Source organism: Pongo pygmaeus, chromosome 6 (assembly GCF_028885625.2).
Source record: "Pongo pygmaeus isolate AG05252 chromosome 6, NHGRI_mPonPyg2-v2.0_pri, whole genome shotgun sequence".
In the NCBI taxonomy this organism is placed as follows: domain Eukaryota; kingdom Metazoa; phylum Chordata; class Mammalia; order Primates; family Hominidae; genus Pongo; species Pongo pygmaeus.
The window spans coordinates 8,840,476-8,860,812 of NC_072379.2; the positions used below are offsets into that span (position 1 = coordinate 8,840,476).

At 43.3% G+C, this 20,337-nt stretch overlaps 1 protein-coding gene and 1 pseudogene across 6 annotated transcripts in view; one reads left to right on the forward strand and one right to left on the reverse strand.

The window, feature by feature from the left end:
- Positions 1–20,337, forward strand: part of ZSCAN25 (zinc finger and SCAN domain containing 25) — a 54,821-nt gene that overhangs the window by 10,112 nt on the left and 24,372 nt on the right. For 4 of the 6 annotated variants that reach the window (XM_054497190.2, XM_054497192.2, XM_054497193.2 and 1 more), the window contains one exon: positions 2,504–5,737. The exons of the other annotated variants lie outside the window; for them this stretch is intronic. In XM_054497190.2, coding sequence (XP_054353165.1) covers positions 2,504–3,336 — 833 coding nt within the window. In that variant the 3' untranslated portion in view covers positions 3,337–5,737. Of the gene's footprint in view, positions 1–2,503; positions 5,738–20,337 lie in introns of those variants that run through there. 6 annotated transcript variants of the gene reach the window in all.
- Positions 11,505–12,289, reverse strand: LOC129041704 (ADP-ribosylation factor 6-like; annotated as a pseudogene).

A 20,337-nucleotide genomic window follows, 5' to 3' on the forward strand; every position in this document is an offset into this window, starting at 1 on the left:
GGGAGGAAGAATGGAAAGTTCCATTTGTTGACTTTGAGATCTAAGTGGATGGTCCCTGGAAGTAGCTGCAAGTCAGGTACATGGTCTGGGGGTTAAAATAATATCATGAACCATTGCATTCCTGCTCCATGTGTGCAGTAAACTTCATGAGTGTACAATCCATTTTGAAGGTGAAGAATGTAAGGCTCAGAGAGGCTTACATGATCACACAGCAATTGAGCAGCCAGTGCAGCACTCAAAACGGGTTTCTCACTGCTAGGTCCCTTCTCTTCCACTACTGTGTCTTTCTCCCAGTGTCTCTATTTATGCTTAGGTATCTCATTGTATTTATTTTTCCCCAGTTTTATATTTTGAAGTCTTATACAAATTTTCAAACATACAGAAAAGCTAAGACTAGTACAGGGAACACACTTAGGTCTTTATTTAGATTCACCAATTGTTAACATTTGCCATATTTAGCTGTATAATGTGTGTTTTTTTTTGGAATGATATGGAAGTTGGAGGCATCTCAATCTTTCATTTGTAAATACCTCAGCATTTGTCTAACAATGACATTCCCAACATAGCCCAGTAGCATAATTTCATCTAAGAAAATAAACATAAATTCGATATATGTAACATCTAGTGCATAGTCAGATTTCCCCAAGATGTAGTTGTGATTTGTGTGTTGCATTTAGTTTTAATCTTACTATTCATAACACCTCAAAACTGAAAACTACCCAAATGAACATCAGTCAAATTAATAAGTAGGTTGCAGTCTATCTATATCTATATATCTATCTGTGTATATATACACGCACACACACACATATACTTACAGTGGAATACTATACACCAATGAAAAAGAATAAACTATAGCTTCACACTATGATATAGGTGAACATCACAAACATGATATTGAGCAGAAGAAGCCAGAAACAATGTGTGAGACAATTACCTGAAGTTCAAGAACAGGCAAAAAAGTCTGGACAGTGTGTTCCCCTTGGTGTAGTATATATGTATACTACATACGTATATCATATATATACTATATATGTATATCTCGTATATGCTGTATATGTATATCTCGTATATGCTGTATACGTGTATCTCTGCTGTATACGTATATCTCGTATATGCTGTATACGTATGTCTCGTATATGCTGTATATGTATATACTGTATATGTGCAGTATGTATATGGCAGGGTATAGTAATGGAGGAGATGTAAAAGGGGCTTCTAGGGACTGGTTATGTTCTGTTTGTTGAACTGAATGCTGTTTACGTGGTTGAGTTCGTTAAGAAAATTCTTTGCATAGCGTGTGGTGACGCACACCTGTAATCCCAGCACTCAGTGAGGCAGAGGCAGGAGTGTCACTTGAGCCCAGGAATTCGAGACCAGCCTGGGCAACATAGTGAGGCCCCCATCTCCACAAAAAGGAAAAAAAAAGGTAACGTGACATTTTTTAGCCAGCGCTGGATCCAAAAAAATAAAAATAAAATCTTTGTGTGTACAAAACATAAATGGCTTGTACACTTTTACTTTCATGAAAAGTTTACAAAACAAAATCCAAGCTGATAAGTATGTATTTCATATTTTCTCAAACCAGGAGGCATATACTGTCAGGTTTTTCTTGTCTTCTAGTCATCTTGCCTAAAAGGACTCTTCCGCTTTAAGCACCACTTATTTCTCCTTTTCTTTTTTTCTCTTTGCTTCTTTGTTCCCCCATACCTTTTCTTTTTTTCTCCTCCCCTTCCTGTTACTCTTCCATAAACACCTGTTCTGTTAATTTAGAGAGAGTATAAGAAGGATCGGAGTAGGATGAAGGAAGGGTGAGGCTGAGCATTTCAGCAGCATCATGGTCTCAGTCCTGATAAATATGCTACCTAGGGGCATTCCCCTGCAGGATCCTCAGTGAAGCCTGCTTCATTCATTCAGCCAGCGGTTAGCAAGCATCTTCCCTGAGTCAGTCCCATGCCAGGCTCCTAGGACACCCAGATGAATGAACCTGGTTAGGCAGAGGGAGCATGTGGGCAGGACAGGGGACTGAGCAGGCACCTGGAAGGTCTGGAGAGCTGTGTGCTGCCCAGTGCTACAGCAGGTGTAGAATCATTTGGGGAAGGCGCAGGACATCTGGATGAATGGAAACAGCATTTCCAACAAAGTCACATGTAAATAGGTACAGAATAATAAAGTGCTAATTAGGTGCACAGTGCTCAAGAGGCCCAGAGTAAGAGAATAATTATGGTGAGTGTCTTAGAGGAAATTATTGAGCTACATTTTGAAAGAAATAAAAGTCTAGATTAGCAGCAAGTGGGCAGGCACTGGAATTTGGCAGACTATTCTGTAAAAAGACATGGAGGTGGAAATAAGGAAAAAGAAGTAAGGAAAGCCTGAGTTGAGGTTGTTGGTCAAAGGAAAAAAGAGAAGGAACCATGAATGGGACCCCTGTGAAGCAGAGTTCTAACATGTAAATGTCCTGCGGCTACCACAGAATCAATCTTTATCTCCTCCTGTCCTGTAGGCGGTGGGAGCAAGGAAAAGGAGGCAAAACCCCCACAGGAAGACCTGAAAGGGGCGCTGGTGGCACTGACGTCAGAGAGGTTTGGGGAAGCCTCTCTCCAGGGCCCTGGGCTCGGAAGGGCCTGTGAGCAGGAGCCTGGTGGCTCTGCAGGCGGTGCGCCCGGGCTTCCTCCTCCCCAGCACGGTGCCATCCCCCTGCCTGACGAAGTCAAAACCCACAGCTCCTTCTGGAAGCCTTTCCAGTGCCCCGAGTGTGGGAAAGGATTCAGTCGGAGCTCCAATCTCGTCAGGCACCAGCGAACCCACGAAGAGGAGAAGTCTTATGGCTGTGTGGAGTGTGGGAAGGGCTTTACCCTGAGAGAGTACCTGATGAAGCACCAGAGAACCCACCTGGGAAAGAGGCCCTACGTGTGCAGCGAGTGCTGGAAAACCTTCAGCCAGAGACACCACCTGGAGGTGCACCAGCGCAGCCACACTGGGGAGAAGCCCTACAAGTGTGGGGACTGCTGGAAGAGCTTCAGCCGCAGGCAGCACCTGCAGGTGCACCGGAGGACACACACCGGGGAGAAGCCCTACACCTGCGAGTGTGGCAAGAGCTTCAGCAGGAATGCCAACCTGGCGGTGCACCGGCGTGCCCACACTGGCGAGAAGCCATATGGGTGCCAGGTATGTGGGAAGCGGTTCAGCAAAGGGGAGCGGCTGGTCCGACACCAGAGGATCCACACAGGGGAGAAGCCCTACCACTGTCCTGCCTGCGGGCGAAGCTTCAACCAGAGGTCCATCCTCAACCGGCACCAGAAGACCCAGCACCGCCAGGAGCCGCTGGTGCAGTGAGCATAGCAGGTGGCAGGCAGCACCATCATTCATCTTTCTCACTGCAGGGCCTTGCGGGGCGCAAGGTGATGGCTGCAGGAAAGCACTGGTCCCATTGCCTTCCCACCCATTCGCAAACGTGGGAAAGGCAAGGCCTGGCTTACTTACAGCTTCCAGAGAGCATAGCTGCTTCCATCTCTTACCCAAGTGGTGCTAAACAATTTTTCTTCCCATGTTTGAGGGAAGCAGTCTCCTGCGATTCAGTTCAGGCTGAGATTTTCTCCTTCAGTGGACTGTCTGTGTCCCCCTGCCGAACGAGGCTGGGAGTAAAGGCAAAACCTTGACATGTGTTGTAGCTGGGACCTCACCTTCCTGAGCTCTGTCTTGCCTGCAGGTTCATTAGCTCAGACTCTTCCCCCACCCCCTCTCTTTTCCATTGAACAGACATTTATTGAACATCCTCTGAGCACCTGGCCGTGGGAATGCAGTGGTGAATGAGAGACTAGACCTGATTCCCTTGGGGGTCGTGCGTTGGGGATGCATGCAACAGCCCATGACCCAAGGCATTCTCAGGGTATCTGTGCTGTGTGCCCGTGAGAACATCTTCCCGTGACCACTCCTGCCCTCCTGCCCTGTGCTGGATCTTCCTGCCCCAGCTGGGATCTGCTCCCAGGCAACTGTGTGAATTTTACATTATTTGGAGCCTCATCTGTGTCAGGCTATAACATTCTATTCTCATCTGTAAAACTGCCCCGTCCATTATTCCTTGCACTATAACAACTGTCAACACACCAACTATTAGGAAGTTACTATTTTGCTATTGATCACTGAATAAACATCAGAGTATTTTAAAAAACAGTTCTCTAGAAAGAACTGTTATAATTAAAATGAGTCTGAAAGATGAACTAGTATTAATGCCCTACATTTGATGGCACTTTATAGTTCATAAAATTAATTTCACCCTATTCTCATTCGACCCATTTCCCAAGTATTTATTGAGGCTCTGTAACATGTCAGGAACTCTTCGGGTGCTTGAGACACATCCATGAATAAAATAGGGGGAGAAGCTGTTGACCTCGTAGAGCTTACGTCTCATGGATGTACCTGATCTTCAGAACCCGTGGATATTCCTGCCAATCCTCTGGGCCTGTATTCATGGCTTTGTCAGCATCTTGCCCTGAAATGCATTTGCCACCTACCTCTTGTTACTAAATGGTCTCTGCCCTCTAGACCCTTGTCATCCAAGGCACTAGGGGTCCTGGACACCCACTGGGGATGATGAGCTGGTAGCGACCTGTTTTGCATGAGTGCCAAGTCAGGAAAAATAAAGATATTTGTAGGCATTAAAAAATACACATTTCTTTAAAAATGAGAAGATGCAATATTTGTAAACTGTTGAAGCTTCCTTATTGTGCCATCACTGAAGGGTTTCATTTCTGTTTAAAGTTCTGGAAGCTGCATAGCTAGCGTGGACTGACTGCTGTGTCATTGTGCTGTGCCTTTGAACCCTGGCTGAGTGAGTGAGTGAGTCTGTCTTTTGTTGATAGTGTACTATAATTGCAAAATGTGGTTTGTCGTCTGATGCCTCTTAATACCAGATTCTTTTGCTGAGATTTTTTTTTTCATTTTCCATTGTAAATAAGGTAAATGGTAATGACTAACACAAAGTTGTATTACTCAGTCCACTTTGAAACGTGGTTTTATCACCTGTTCTTGGCAGGCAGCATGGTGTTTTAATTTTGACTCAGCAAGTGACCCTCCTTGGTCTTCCTGGCTCATTAGCTGTGCCCACGAGGCTGCACTGACCGGGTCGTAAATGTATCTGAGATGTCCACACAGGGCTGCTGCTGCTCCTCTGTGATACTGAGGTCCACGTGCAAAATCTGCTTTTTTCCCCCCTCAATTATCAGAGCAGCTAGGCAGGGCTGACAGCCAGGCAGACTCAGTGGGAGGCTTCTGGCCTGAGCGTGGCCTTCCCCAGAGGGTGGTTTTCCAAAGGCAGGTGGGGACTGGGGAGGCCTCGGGGGGGCTGCTTGTCACTCATCATTCTGTTTACCTGAATCACAGATGCTCTTTTATCATACACAGCCAGCACTCCTCTGGGTTTCAGCAAGTTGGGATATCTTAAGCTTCAGTAGGAGCTGGGCCTTGCTGACTTTCCTATCTGGCCTCTTCCCTGTCTCCTGTGGGGCCAAGAGCTTAGGACAGTGTCTCAGAAAAGCCTCTTAGTAGGGGGTTTTTCCCATGGGATTGTGGTAGTCTGATTTTTCATGTCTATTCAGATGTTAAGAAATATTTTGTTTTCTGTATTTTTCTATTCTTTAGAAATTTTTTTATAATAGATAATTTCAAACCTATATAAATGAATCCTTATGTATTTATCATTTGACTTTATTATAAACTCATAATCAATCTTGTTTCATCTCTGTCCACTTCTTCCTCCCCGTCTTCCTCCCCCACTGAAGTTTTGAAGTATATCCCAGGTGTTGTTTATAACCATTTCAGTGTGTACCTGTAAAAGGTAAGGGCGGCTGGGTGTGGTGGCTCACACCTGTGATCCCAGCACTTTGGGAGGCCAAGGTGGGATTGCTTGAGAGGAGTTCGAGACCAGCCTGAGCAACATAGTGAGACCTCATCTACAAATAAATATTAACTGGGCATAGTGGTGCACGCCTGTGGTCCCAGCTATTCAGGAGGCTGAGGTGGGGCATCACTTGACCCCAAGAGGTTGAGGTTGCAGTGAGCCATGATTGTGCCTTTGCACTCCAGCCGGGGAGACAGAGCAAAACCCTGTCTCAAAACAAAACAGTTCCTTAATGTCAAAATATCCAGTGAATTTTAAGAACCCACCTAATTTTTCAATACAATATAATTTGTTGCTTTGTCTCTTAAGGCTTATAATCTATTGTACTTATCCTTTTCTTCTTGAGATTTATTCATTTTAAAAAACTGGATCATTTATCCTGGAGAGTTTTTTACATTCTACATTTTCTGTTTTTTTTTGTTTGTTTGTTTGTTTTTTGTTTTTTTTTTTTTTGAGCGGGAGTCTCACTCTGTTGCCCAGGCTGGAGTGCAGTGGCACAGTCTCAGCTCACTGCAACCTCCCTGTCCCGGGTTCAAGCGATTCTCCTGCCTCAGCCTCCTGAGTAGCTGGGATTACAGGCATGTGCCACCATGCCCAGCTAATCATTCTGCATTTTCTGTTTGCATACCCATGGCATGATTTAACATATTTCCCTGCCCTCTGTATTATCTAAAAATTTAGAAGTGTTTAGAGGTGTAATCAGATTCATATTTCACATTTTGGCAAGAACACATTATAGATTGTGACATGCCCTGTTTCTCTTCATATGATTTTAGAAGTCTAGATCTGCTTGTTTCATTAGTTTGTAAATGCTTCATCATTTAGTAGTTGGAATACTTCTGTAAGACATTTCCCTTCATTAACTTAGGTTACCCTTAGATATAGTTCATACAGGGAAGGCAAGAAAATGCTTGATCCCCCTCTTTATTTGCCTGTTTTCAGAATAATGAGCTAGTTACTTTTTGCTTCCTGTAAAGGCAGTCAAGTCTGTAGAAATCAATACATTCATAGCTTTTTGCTTTTATTGTTTTTTTTTGAGAGAGGGTCTTGCTCTGTCACCCAGGCTGGAATGCAGTGGTGCAATTGTAGTTCACGGCAGCCTCAAACTCCCAGGCTAAGGCGCTCCCCCTTCCTTGGCCTTCCAAAGTATTGAGATTACAGGTGTGGGCCACTGCACCTGGCCTGCACTCATGGATTTAAACATACTTGATATTGATCAGTCTGCTGGAGTTACAATTTGATGCTCAAATTATTTCACCTTTGACCAGTGGAGGCCCCTGGACCTTGGCTCCTGAATCCTTTTGACACAACCGTAATTCTCATTGACAGCTTCTTTGCTTTCTGGCATGACAAGATGTTCCAGGCGAGTGTTCCATATTTCCTGCCTCTTTTGATAGTGAAAGTGGGTGCTATTTATTATGCTGGGACAGTGGTGTAAACCGGGACCCTCCAGATCAAACGGGTATTTGGTCAACTCATAGATGGGCTTCCTTTTGTATGACAAGGCAGCTGCGGTTGCCTCACATAGTGATGATGCTGTACACCTTCAGTGTCTGGCTGCATGTGCCATGCTGCTGGGTAATGAGGGAGGCTGTTGTCCTTTGCAAGAGAAACTCTGTTTTCTCCTCTGGGTGATGGTAGAACCAGGTAACTGCCTAAGGTCTGTCCTGGGGAAATATTTCATCAAGAAGGTTTGGTCTATGTCATAATGTGTGCTATGGGTGTTGTCTGCAGGCTGATTATGCTTAAAATACTTTCAGTACCTGTTTTATCCCAGCTGAGAGGCAAGGAGAACCTTTGTTTCTTAAAAAATAAGCTGGTTTCAGCCAGGTGCGGTGGCTCACACCTATAATCCCAGCTCTTTGGGAGGCCGAGGCAGGCAGATCACCTGAAGCCAGGAGTTCGAGACCAGCCTGGACAACATGGTGAAACCTTGTCTTTATTAAAAATGCAAAAATTTGGCCAGGCACAGTGGCTCATACCTGTAATCCCAGCACTTTGGGAGTCCGAGGCAGGTGGATCATAAGGTCAGGAGATTGAGACCATCCTGGTTAACACAGTGAAACCCTGTCTTTACTAAAAATATTTTAAAAAAACAAAGCCAGGCATGGTGGTGGGCACCTGTAGTCCTAGCTACTTGGGAGGCTGAGGCAGGAGAATGGTGTGAACCTGGGAGGTGGAGCTTGCAAGTGAGCCGAGATTGCACCACTGCACTGCAGCCTGGGCAACAGAGTGAGACTCCATCTCAAAAACAAAAACAAAAAAAAAATTAGCCAAGCGTGGTGGCAGGTGCCTGAGGCAGGAGAAGCACTTGAACCTGGGGGGTGGAGGTTGCAGTGAGCCGAGATCATGCCACTGCACTCCAGCCTGGGTGACAGAGTGAGACTCTGTCTCTAATAATAATAATAATAATAATAATAATAATAAGCTGGTTTCAAGTCCCCTCCCTCTCTACTTTACAGCACAGATTGACTTAATCCACTTCTGAGACAGGGAAAATGACAGGAAGCAACATGTTTCTTTAGCATGTACTTGCTCTTAAACTTCGCCAGGGTTTCTCAACCCCTGCACTGTTAACATTTTGTGCCAGATAATTCTCTGTTGGCAGCTGTCCTGGTTTTTTTGTTTTTTTTTCCCACTGTGTAATTCCTTTATTTTCTGCATATTAGTGCTTTACTAACACTACAACCATAAAGAACACAATTTCAAGTACTGTACTTTTTAGTTTGGGGAGATCACAGTCTACAGACTCATTTACTTATATTAAACAAGATTAACCTCATTCAAAATGTACTGCAGTTTATAAATTCACATAAATACAGAAACTGATGCAATTAACTTCAGGATCTTATTTTTTCAATTCTTAGATTATAATTTTTTCTGCAGGCTATAATTATCTGCTCCAGTCACCAATGATTATTGTTCAATTTAACTACATCAATTATAAACTTCTTATATCCTTAAAGAAAATTTTAAGTGAAAATTACAATTTCTTACCAAAAGGTTTGGGGTTTTCCAAATTTCAAATATTTGCTTCCCCCTCCCCTCTTTCCAGTCAGACATTTCAAATAAACTAAAAATAACCACATCTCACCTGCAACATTCAATAATAGCAATCACTTGATGTATAACATTTTAACCATGCCCCCCGTTATTTTAAGACACAAAAAATGGCTGCCTACCAATCTGTCTTCACAAGTTAGAAATACTACATTTAAGATTTAACATGGGCCGGGCGTGGTGGCTCATGCCTGTAATCCCAGCACTTTGGGAGGCTGAGGCGGGCGGATCACGAGGTCAGGAGATCGAGACCATCCTGGCTAACATGGTGAAATCCCGTGTCTACTAAAAATACAAAAAATTAGCCGGGCATGGTGGCAGGTGCCTGTAGTCCCAGCTACTCGGGAGGCTGAGGCAGGAGAATGGCGTGAACCCGGGAGGCAGAGCTTGCAGTGAGAGGAGATTGTGCCACTGCACTCCAGCCTGGGTGACAGAGCGAGACTCCATCTCAAAAAAAAAAAAAAAAAAAAAGATTTAACGTGAGGGTTTCAAGTTTCCTCCAGTTTAGGCATTTATACCTTTGTGCTTGTTTCGTTTCAGGATGTTACTATAGCATTGATATTGGATAACCCATATTTATATACCTTAAAATGCAATCATTTAAAACACTAAGAATTACATTTATGGTGGAGCTTTGGGAATTTTAGAAAGCAACCAGTGTTCTTAGATGTGTTTATTAGCCTCATTTCTAGAGCTATTTCTACTAAAGTGAAACAGAACTTCATACTTTAGTTGCATCTTGAAATCAAAAATCCCTCTGCACCAACAGGAGCCTACATGAGAATAACCTTTTGCATCTGCTTTAAGTAAAATGTCAAGAGTTTTACTTTGAATAGTTCAGTTTTTTAATAGTCTTACACTTCTCATACATCTTTGGTAAAAGCTCCATTATACAATATGGCCAAAACGTGAAGGGCCAATACTATCCAACTATATACCATGATGTCCTGCTCAATTTTAGTTTTCAGACACGCTCATAAACAAAACCCACTCCACCTTTTCCTGTATACTGCCTTTGCAGTCTACATTTCTGAAATTCCCTATTTAATTCCTTGAGGATCACTAAAATTATTCCTTAAGGCTATATAGGAACCAGATGCTGCTTTACAATTCTGCGTCAAGCATTAACATTTGGTTCAAAATATTATCATAGTGGTCGCAATCCAGTTACTGGTCCAGCCAGCTAACCAAGTAATCTTGTTAGGATCTAGATATCACCAGCGAGCACACTGCTTACACATGAAGAAAAATGTAAGTTTACATTCATTGTGATCTGTAGGTTCTTTGTCCTCATCCTCCATCCACTTTAATAGTCATCCCTCAAGTCTACACATCATTCATTCATCATGCTTCCTTCCTTAAAGGAGACAGTGTACTATTGAACCAACAGGATATCTTTCTTATTATTTGCATGAGTTAATCCTACAAATAAAATTAAATACCTTTTTTATAAAACATATATTCCAGTGTTCTAATTGATGGAGATGTGGATCACTCATCTATAAAAAATGACTTACAGCTTCAGCTTAATCAGTTTGTATAATGTGAAAACAGGAATGTATATTTTTTTCAACTAGGTAAAAGGTGCATATAATTTGAATGGTTACATGCTTTATTAATGAACAAAGCAAACCTGTTAGTAATTTTTAAATTACTGGTCTTAGGTGTTTGAAACAAGGTAAAAGTATACATTCCAGTTTTGCCCAAAAGTCACTTAAAATATCTACAAATATTTAATCTATGTGTGGTATACACCAGTATTGCTCCAATTTCTGGGAAGAGTCTATTTTTAAAGTTTAAAAAAGAGGAAAAACAGCAAAGTGACTAACTTTGCAGTGGAAAAAAAAAAGTGTGTCCTTCATGGGTTACACTTTCATATTTTTATGCAGCATTAAGTTAGCTATGTTATGGGGAACTTGGGTTTTATTCCTACTCATGTATGATGTATGTTTCAGAACTTATTTGCTGACATTTCAGAGAACTTCTTACATTACCTGTTTAACATACTGAGGTGCAACTGGAACATATTACAATGATATTACTCATCATTTGCCAGTGTGGGCTAAGTTTACTATACTGCTCTTAGATATAAAAGGTCACATTTGAAATTACTAAGTTAGAACTCATAAGGAAGGGGGTAAAGGCCTTAAATATAAAAGACAAATGACAGTTTGATTAAGCAATAATTTTCAGTTTACTAGATGAAACAGACTTGCAACAGTCTGCATGAATGCAAAATAAGCCATCTACAGCAAGTGATAAGGAAACTGGGCAAAAAAGGAAAAAAGCATACATAGGAAAATAAAAGATTCTCTCGAAATAAAAAAAAATCAAACTATTATTACAAAGGACTTTACCAAGAACTGCTGTATTTCCCCCATCCTATCTGCTGGAAGTCAACAAGAGCATCTAGCAACTTTGTGTTCATGTCAAATGTCAGATCAGAGCATCCTAAAGCAAAGCCAAAAAAAAAAAGCAAAGGAAAAAGAAAGGGAAACAAACAAAAGAGAAAACCCCCAAGCCCTCTCCCCTCAAACTGTAGAACAGTAACTCCAGAGTTCAAATTCAAAAGAAAAGTGGCAATTGAAAGAGGTGATGGTGGTGATAATCCTGTGAATGGGTTTTTGATTTCTCTCCTTCCAGGGGATGGGTGGAGAATGCTCATTAAGATTTGTAGTTAGAGGTTAACCATGTGAGCCCCTCATAGAGTCCGTCCCCTGAGGTGGCACAGGAGGGCTGCCCATACCAGTTCCTGTCCTGAATCCGGGTCAGGCCCAGTTTCTCCTGGATCTCGTGGGGTTTCATGGCATCGGGCAGGTCCTGCTTGTTGGCGTAGATGAGGATTATGGCGTCCCTCATCTCCCGGTCATTGATAATGCGGTGCAGCTCCTGGCGAGCCTCATCGATGCAGTGGCAGTCGGCGCAGTCCACTACGAAGATCAGACCTTGGGTCCCAGTGTAGTTATGCCGCCAGAGCGGCGGATCTTGTCCTGGCCGCCCACATCCCATATGTTGAACTTGACATTTTTGTAAGTCACTGTCTCCACGTTGAAACCCACAGTGGGAATTGTGGTCACCGACTGGCCCAGCTTCAACTTTTACAGGATTGTTGTCTTGCCGGCCGCATCCAGGCGCAACATGAGGATCCGCATTTCCTTGTTCCTGAAGATTTTGGATAGGACTTTCCCCATCGCGTCGGAGGAGCTGGGGCCGGGCCGGGGGCGTTCAGGTGTCCTGGGTCTCCTCAGCCAACAAGGCCGCCGCTGCCACGAAACCGAAACGAAGGCTCCCAGCCTTTGCGGCCTGCCTGGGAGTTGCCGCCTAAGGGCAAAGGCCCAGGCCCATCGCTCACTCGGGCATCACCGACCGCACAACTTGATTCCTCCAGTCGCCGCTGCCACCTGGGGCCGGAGTCTGAGCTGGGAGCTGCCGCCCTGCTGAGGCGCGGCCCGGCTGTCCTAGTTGTTTTATGCATTGTAGGATGTTTAGCAGCAATCCTGGCCTCAACCTACCAGATGCCAGTAGCACCTGCCGGCTGTAACAATCAAAGATGTTTCTGGAGGAACAATTTGGCTTTCAGGAAGAGCAAATAGTTGGACGTCCCCTGGGGGAGGCAGAATCGACTTTAGCTGAGAATCGCTGTTCTTAGCATTCAGGATAATATGTCAATTAGATATTTTAGCTATTGCGAGAAGGACTGGAACTGCATGGACTGGACCTGTTTCCTGCAGAGTTTAAAGTCTCCACCTAGTTCCTAGAAAACAAAGGAGTTTTACTAGAGATCACTTGGGGGTAAAGGTAGTATTGTCAAGCAGAGTCAAGAGCTGTTGAAGTCTAATCTCAGGGCAGCGGCCTGCAATTCTGTATCAAGGAAGCCAGGTGGTCCCTGTGAAGGCAGCCTGGCTCCAGCACTGCTGCTTTGAGTTCCTGTTAGGCAGGTCCCTGCCCCAATGCCTCTGCATCACAAAGAGCCTCTGCTTGGGTGTAGACTAACCTTCCCTTAGCAAGGGCCACTTAAGGGCAGTGCAGCCAATTACAGGCTCTTTACTCCATAATAGGAGACAGTAAATATTTGAATGAAAGACCTGGATTTCTACCTGTTTCAGCAATTAGAAGGCACTATGGTGAGAGCAGTTTCAGTGGCATAGTGGGGGAAAGCCAGATTCCAGGGGGTTGTAGATTTCTCCTGTGAATTCTAACTCATAACTTACTTAGGCTGGGTGCAGTAGCTCCCGTCTGTAATACCAGCACTTTGGGAGGCTGAGGTGGGAGGATCATTTGAGCCTAGGAGCTCAAGACCAGCCTGGGCAACATAATGAGACCCCCATCTCTACAAAGTTAAAAAATTAGCTGAGCATAGTGGCATGCATCTGTAGTCCCAGCTACTCAAGAGGTTGAGGTGGGAGGATTGCTTGAGCCCAGGAAGTCAAGGCTGCAGTGAGCCAAGATTGTGTCACTACACTCCAGCCAGGGCAACAGAGCAAGACACTGTCTCAAACAAAAACTACTTAAAGGTCAAATAGGCATCTCATACATCACACACTAAACCAAACTCTTCGTTTTCTTCCCACCCTCAAAATCTATTTCTCCTTTATTGATTGATTGAGATAGAGTTTTGCTCTTGTTGCCCAGGCTGGAGTGCAATGGTGCGATCTTGGCTTACTGCAACCTCCGCCTCCCGGGTTCAAGCAATTCTCCTGTCTCAGCCCCCAGAGCAGCTGGGATTACAGGCACCCACCGTAGCCTAGCTAATTTTTGGTATTTTTAGTAGAGACGGGGTTTCACCATGTTGGTCAGGCTGGTCTTGAACTCCTGAGCTCAGGTGGTCCATCTGCCTTGCCCTCCCAAAGTGTTGGGATTACAGGCGTGAGCCACCGCACTTGGCCTCTCCCTTATTTTAGTGAATGATATGATTCCTGCTCTCATACCCCACATCCAAACCATCAGCAAATCTTGCTTATCCCATCATAGGCAATGATCTCTAGCTGTTTTTTGAGCCACCAATTGCAATTATACTGAATTCACTTGCCAGAAATTCTCCAAGCCAAATAAATTCACTTGGGCCTCTCACAATTTTGAATTACTGTCCTGCCTGTTTTCTGTAAGATCTCAGGGAAGGATATACTTCCAGAGAGCCATCTTGTCCAGCGCATTCCCAGGATCAATATGTTTTGATAAAAAAACTCCATAAAAATTGGCTATGAAGCCGGGAAAACAGGCAATATTCTTTGTCACTGAGAATTTAAACTAATGGGAGAGGGAGGATGGAAATGCTTGGGTAGTATATGTGTTGTGCCCTGAGAAGCAGAGCGACTTGGGAGGAGCAATTTGGCTTTCAGGAAGAGCAAATAGTTTTGCTGCCACATGCACTAGCCGTAGCTCTGTTCTGTCATCTGAGTGGCCAGAGACCAGGAAATGGTAGCAAACCCAAGAGCTTCATATTTTCCCTTCCTAGTCACAAAGTACAGTCTCTTCAGAAGGTGGTAGGAGAGCTTTTAGATAGAGATTGGGAGGAGAGAGGTGATAGAAGTCTTCGTTTACCTCCTGTATTAGTCTGTTCTCGTGCTGCTATAAAGAGCTGCCTAAGACTGGGTAATTTATAAAGGAGAGAGGTTTAATTGACTCACAGTTCCTCAGGGATAGGGAGGCCTCAGGAAACTTACAATCATGGTTGAAGGGGACGCAAACATGTCCTTCTTCATATGGCGGCAGGAAGAAGTGCTGAGCAAAGGGGGATAAGCCCCTTACAAAACAATCAGATCTTGTGAGAACTCACTATCATGAGAACAGCATGCAGGTAACCACCCCCATGATTCAATTACCTTCCTTCGGGTCCCTCCTACAACATGTGGGGATTATGGAAACTACAATTCAAGGTGAGATTTGGGTGGGGACACAGCGAAACTATATCACCTCCCATCCTTGACTCCCACGTCCAGGAGCTATTTGATTCTAGGCGGTTATAGATTTCTCCCTTGAGTTCTAACTCATATTCACAACTACTTACTTAAAGATCAAGTAGGCATCTCAAACTTACCACCACAAAACCAAACTCTTTATTCTCCTCCCACCATCCAAACCTAATTCTTCCTCATCTTAATGAATGGACTCTCTAATGCCCCAGTTGCTCAGTCCAAAAAGCCTAGATGTCACTCTCTTATACCCTACATCTAAGCCATCAGCAAATCCTGTTGGCCCTTCTTTCAAAATATAGACACAGACGGATAACTCCCACTCCCTCCAAGGCTTCAGGTCCAATCCACCGTCTTCTCCCTAGACCTTGTCAGCTGTCTTCCCTGATTCTACTCTTTCCTCTGCATACTCTCTTCTCTATCCAAGAACCAGATAATATTTTAAAAATATAACTAAGATGATTTTACATGTTGTTTGGAACTTTCCAAAGGTTTCTCCTCTCAGAATAAGAAAGTCCTTTCATACCTGACAGTTCTTCCTGATCATGCCAGGCACGCTCCCACTTTTGTTTTCAGCTCCTGTTGTTCTCCTTGCCTAGAAGCCACTTTCTCAAGCCCATTACACAACTTTCTCCTTCTCTTCATGTGAGTTCCTATTTTGAGAGACCTTCTCTAACTATCTGTCATGTTTTTAAAACATCTGCAAATTCTTTGACACTCTTTTCACCAAGAGTTAGAGTCCAGTTCCTCTCCTCTTGAAACTGACCAAAGTGACTCACTTCTAACAAATTGAATGTGAAGGCAGTGATGCTTGGTCATAAGAGGTGATAGGTGGGATGCTTGCCCTTGGAACAGAGCTGCAATGCTGGGAGGAAGCCCCCACCACATTGACAGGCTGCACAGAGGTATTGCAGCAATAGTCCTCACTGTGGTCATAGTGGACACCTAGCACCAACCATCAGTCAGGTGAGAAGGAACCCTCCAGATGACTCCAGCTCCAGTCCCTGTTTGACTGGAACCATGTGAGAGATCCTACAGGGAAACTGCCAAGCTCAGCCTAGTCACCCCCAGAAATGTGAACGAAAATAAATGCATGCTATTGTTTTTAGCCACTAGTTACGAGTAGTTTAATTACATAGCAATAGATAATTGGAACACAACCCTTCTGCAGTAGCACTCCCCATCAGTCTCTGTTTTTTTACCCATATTTATTTTTCTTTGTAGCCCTTACCATTATCTGACGTATTATAAATTTGTTTTTGTTTCCTGTTCTACCACATGCCCTGGAACTTCAGCTGTGTGAAAGTAGAAACTTTGCTTTTTTTGCTGATATTTCCCCCACTACCTAGAACGGTGCTTGGTACATACTAGTCACTCAAGTTCAGATTGTTTTGTTAAATGGGTGTACCTGTGGTCTGTGGTGTGAAGAAGGCATCCAAGTTGAACAGAGACAGTATGGGCGTGAAAGTATTGTGGAACTTGGAAAGGACCACATAGGAGATATTATTATTATTCTCATTCTTGAGGATACTTCCACTTCCCCATTAGTGGTCCTTAATAATGATTTTTTAATGTAGGTAATGAAGTTATTTTTTCTTTTTTTCAAAAAAGCAATTTATTTTTGAAGTAGAAATAAAAATTCTGCTGTTTATAGGATCAAGTTTACGCTTCCAAGTCTGTAAGAGTGACTAAGCTTCTGAACCTTTTATAGTTGCATTATATGCAGGATGAGAAAGGGAATGTTCCTCTCCCCATACCCCTAAGCAAGCAGCCTGCAGGCCAAGACAGGTGCCCATCTAGAAAGGTGTTTGCCATAAGAGAAGGATCATCTTACCCTATGTACTCCATTGGACTTTAGAAGACTGTGAGCCAGAAAGTCTCCTTACAAACCAGCATAGAGCAAGGTTAGGTGAAGGTCTTTCATGTTTACCCATTGCTGCCCCTCTGTTTTTTTTTTTTTTTTCTTGTTCATTTTTTTTCCATGGGGCCAAATCATTATATTCTTCACCATTACAGCAAATGCATATGGAACATTTCTTCATATTGATGTCAACTCTTCATGTCATTTTCACAGGCTTGACGTGAGATTCTGTTGAGTTTTTTGTGGTTTTATGGCCAGAGACCCAGGAAAGGCTGATTCTTGCCCTGCCAATCATCCCAACCCCGATGGCCCAAGGAGCAACAGCAGATGGGGCTCTCAGTCCCACTGTAGTAGTCTCTGAGCTGCACCCAGTAACCTGCATCATAGAGGTCACTGGGGAAGGGAGTTGCGAGATCGTGTAGGCTTGCCTTGCTCCCCCCTCTCAGCCCCACATCTAAGTTGAAGACCTGTGGGTTCAGGCACACTGTGCAGGAGGGAGATTGGAGACCAAATGGGAATTCCAAGAGGATGCACGAGCAGAAGGCTGTTCAGGGCCAGGCAAAAAGGAAGGAAGCTTCATCTCAGATGCTGACCCTGTGAGGCACACCACCCTTCATAAAATAGGGGCCAGTAAGATCCTGGGGCTCTGACCAAGCACACACTTAATTCTTTTTCTTTGGATAGGATCAGGATCAAGGAGACAAAGGGAATGGGTTAAGGCAAAATCTCTCGGAGAAGGTCATCAGTGTTCCTTCTCTGGTGTTTGCTGTCATTGTCCTTGTCATCATTGTTACTGTCACCATCATTAGCTATAGCAGCACACTTGTACTGAGTCATTGTTTTACACCAGGTGCTGTGATAGATTCTTCTGTGGATGGGGTTATTTGGATAAACAGGATCTTTTATACAACTTAAGAACAAACAGTCCTGTTTGGGGTAGCATTTGGGGTGCACTTGACTGATGCCAAGCAGAGCATGAAAAGGGCTGTCACAAAATTTGCATTCTGGAGAGCTCTGGAGGGGAAAGAAGACCCTCTCCTGGCTTGGGGCACTGGAGGCTTCATGAAGAACATGATATTTGATCTGAGCCTTGAAGGACAAGTGGAATTTTATAGATAGAAATGGGCAAGTTGGGCTGCCTGAACAGCATGAGGGGAACTAAAAGCATGGTGTGTTTGGTAAATGAGAGGGACTTGGACTAGAAGGCAGTTGTTGTGACCCTCTGAGTCATTTTTCCTCCTCCATGCCCTTTGCAGCCTATTACTGTAATTGATAGGAAACTGCATATAACTCCTCCCACCATGAACTCATTTCTATGAGGCCTTTCTTCATTTGTTTCCTTTCCCAAGTCAATGAGTGGAGAAGCACATTCCTAGGGATTATGATAGCCGATTTCCTGCATGTTCTTCACTCACAGAGAAGCAATGCCAGATCTGGTCTCCTTTCTTTCCTTTCCATGTGCGTAACAGACCTTTCTTTTTTTGAAAAAAGAGAACACATAGTGGGACAAGTTCAGGTCAGCTCAGGAGGTCAGGAGGGTCAGACATGAGACCTTCACTGCAGACACTCCTGATGCAAGTGCCTGGAGCCACGGAAGCCCACCCAGCAGGAGCGGGATGGCTTTGAGGAGGACGATCAAGCCTGGCCCCAGAGCTAAGTTCACTTCAGAATGTGGGGATGGTCTCACTCTGTTGCCAGACTGGAGTGCAATGGCGCGATCTTGGCTCAGCGATTCTCGTGCTTCAGCCTCCCGAGTAGCTGAGATTACAGGCGCGTGCCACCACATGCAGCTAATTTTTGTATTTTTAGTAGAGATGGGGTTTTACCATGTTGGCCAGGATAGTCTCGATCTCCTGACCTCGTTATCTGCCCACCTTGGCTTCTGAAAGTGCTGGGATTACAGGCGTGAGCCACTACGCTCGGCTGATCTCATTCCTTTTTATGGCTGCATAGTATTCCATGGTGTATATGTACCACATTTTCTTTATTCAGTCCGTCATTGATGGATATTTAGGTTAATTTCATATCTTTGCTATTGTGAGTAGTACTGCAGTGAACATATGTGTGCATGTGTCTTTATGATTTATATTCCTCTGGATATATACCCAGTAATGGGATTGCTGGGCCAAATGGTATTTCTGTCTTTAGATCTTTGAGGAATTGCCACACTATTTTCCATAATGGTTGAACTAATTCACACTCCCACTGATGTGTATAAGTGTTTATTTTCCTCCACAACCTTGCCAACACCTGTTATTTTTTTGACTCTTTATTAATAGCCATTCTGACTGGTGTTAGATGGTGTCTTATTGTGGTTTTGATTTGCACTTCTCTAGTAATCAGTGATGTTAAGCTTTTTTTTTTTTATATGATTGTCGGCCACATGTATATCTTCTTTTGAAAAATGTCTGTTCATGTCCATTGCCCATTTTTTAATGTTTTTTTCTTGTAAATTTAAGTTCTTTATAGATGTTGGCTATTAGACCTTTGTTGGATGTATAGTTTGCATTTCTTTTCCCCAGTCTGTGTTCTTGGCACCTTTGTCAAAAATGAGTTCACTGTAGATGTGTAGATTTGTTTCTGGGGTCTCTATTCTGTTCCACTGGTCTATGTGTCTGTTTTTATACCAGGCTGTTTTGGTTACTATAGCTCTGTAGTATACTTTGAAGTCAGGTAAATGTGATTCCTCCAGTTTTGTTCTTTTTGCTGATGATAGCTTTGGCTATTCTTGGTCTTTTGTGGATCCATACAAATTTTAGGATTAAAAAAATATTTCTGTGAAGAATGTCATTGGTATTTTGATAGGGATTGCATTGACTCCATATATTGCTTTGGGTAGTGTGGACATTTTAACAATATTGATTCTTGAAATATATAAACATGGAATATCTTTCTATGTTTTTGTGTCCTCTTCAATTTCTTTCATCAGTGTTATATAGTTTTCCTTGTAGCGATCTTTCACTTCTTTAAGTTAATTCCTAGGTATTTATTTGTGGCTATTGGTTTTATTTCAGATTGTTCCCTGCTGGCATATAGAAGTGCTACCAATTTTGTACATTGATTTTGTATCCTGCAACTTTACTGAACTTGTTTATCAGTTCTAATAGTTCTTTGGTGGAGTCTTTAGGTTTTTAAAATATCATTTGGAAGTCATATGGAAATATCATTTAGAAATCATTTCCAAATACCATTTAGAAACCATTTGAGCGTTTTCTTACTTCCTGGCACAAAAAGTATCCTGGGCTCATCTTGAACATTTTTAGTCCTAGCCCTGGCATCAGCCATTTCTCTAACGAGCTCTGGTTCCCTTCAGTGGAAAATGATATTCATAAGCCAAGATCTAGGCACTAAGTATACTCATTGCTATTGAAATGTCATTGTTATCTAGCCCTATCAGTGGAGAGAAGTAGGAAATATATGTTTTATACACACACACACACACACACGTGCATGCTCACACATACAAACACATATATTTACATCTATCTAATTATCTATCAACTATTATCTATCTATCATCTGTGTATCTATTCATCTATCTATCTAGAAAAGTATGAATGTACACTGATACATCCATTCCAATCTAACACCATAGGATTCATGCT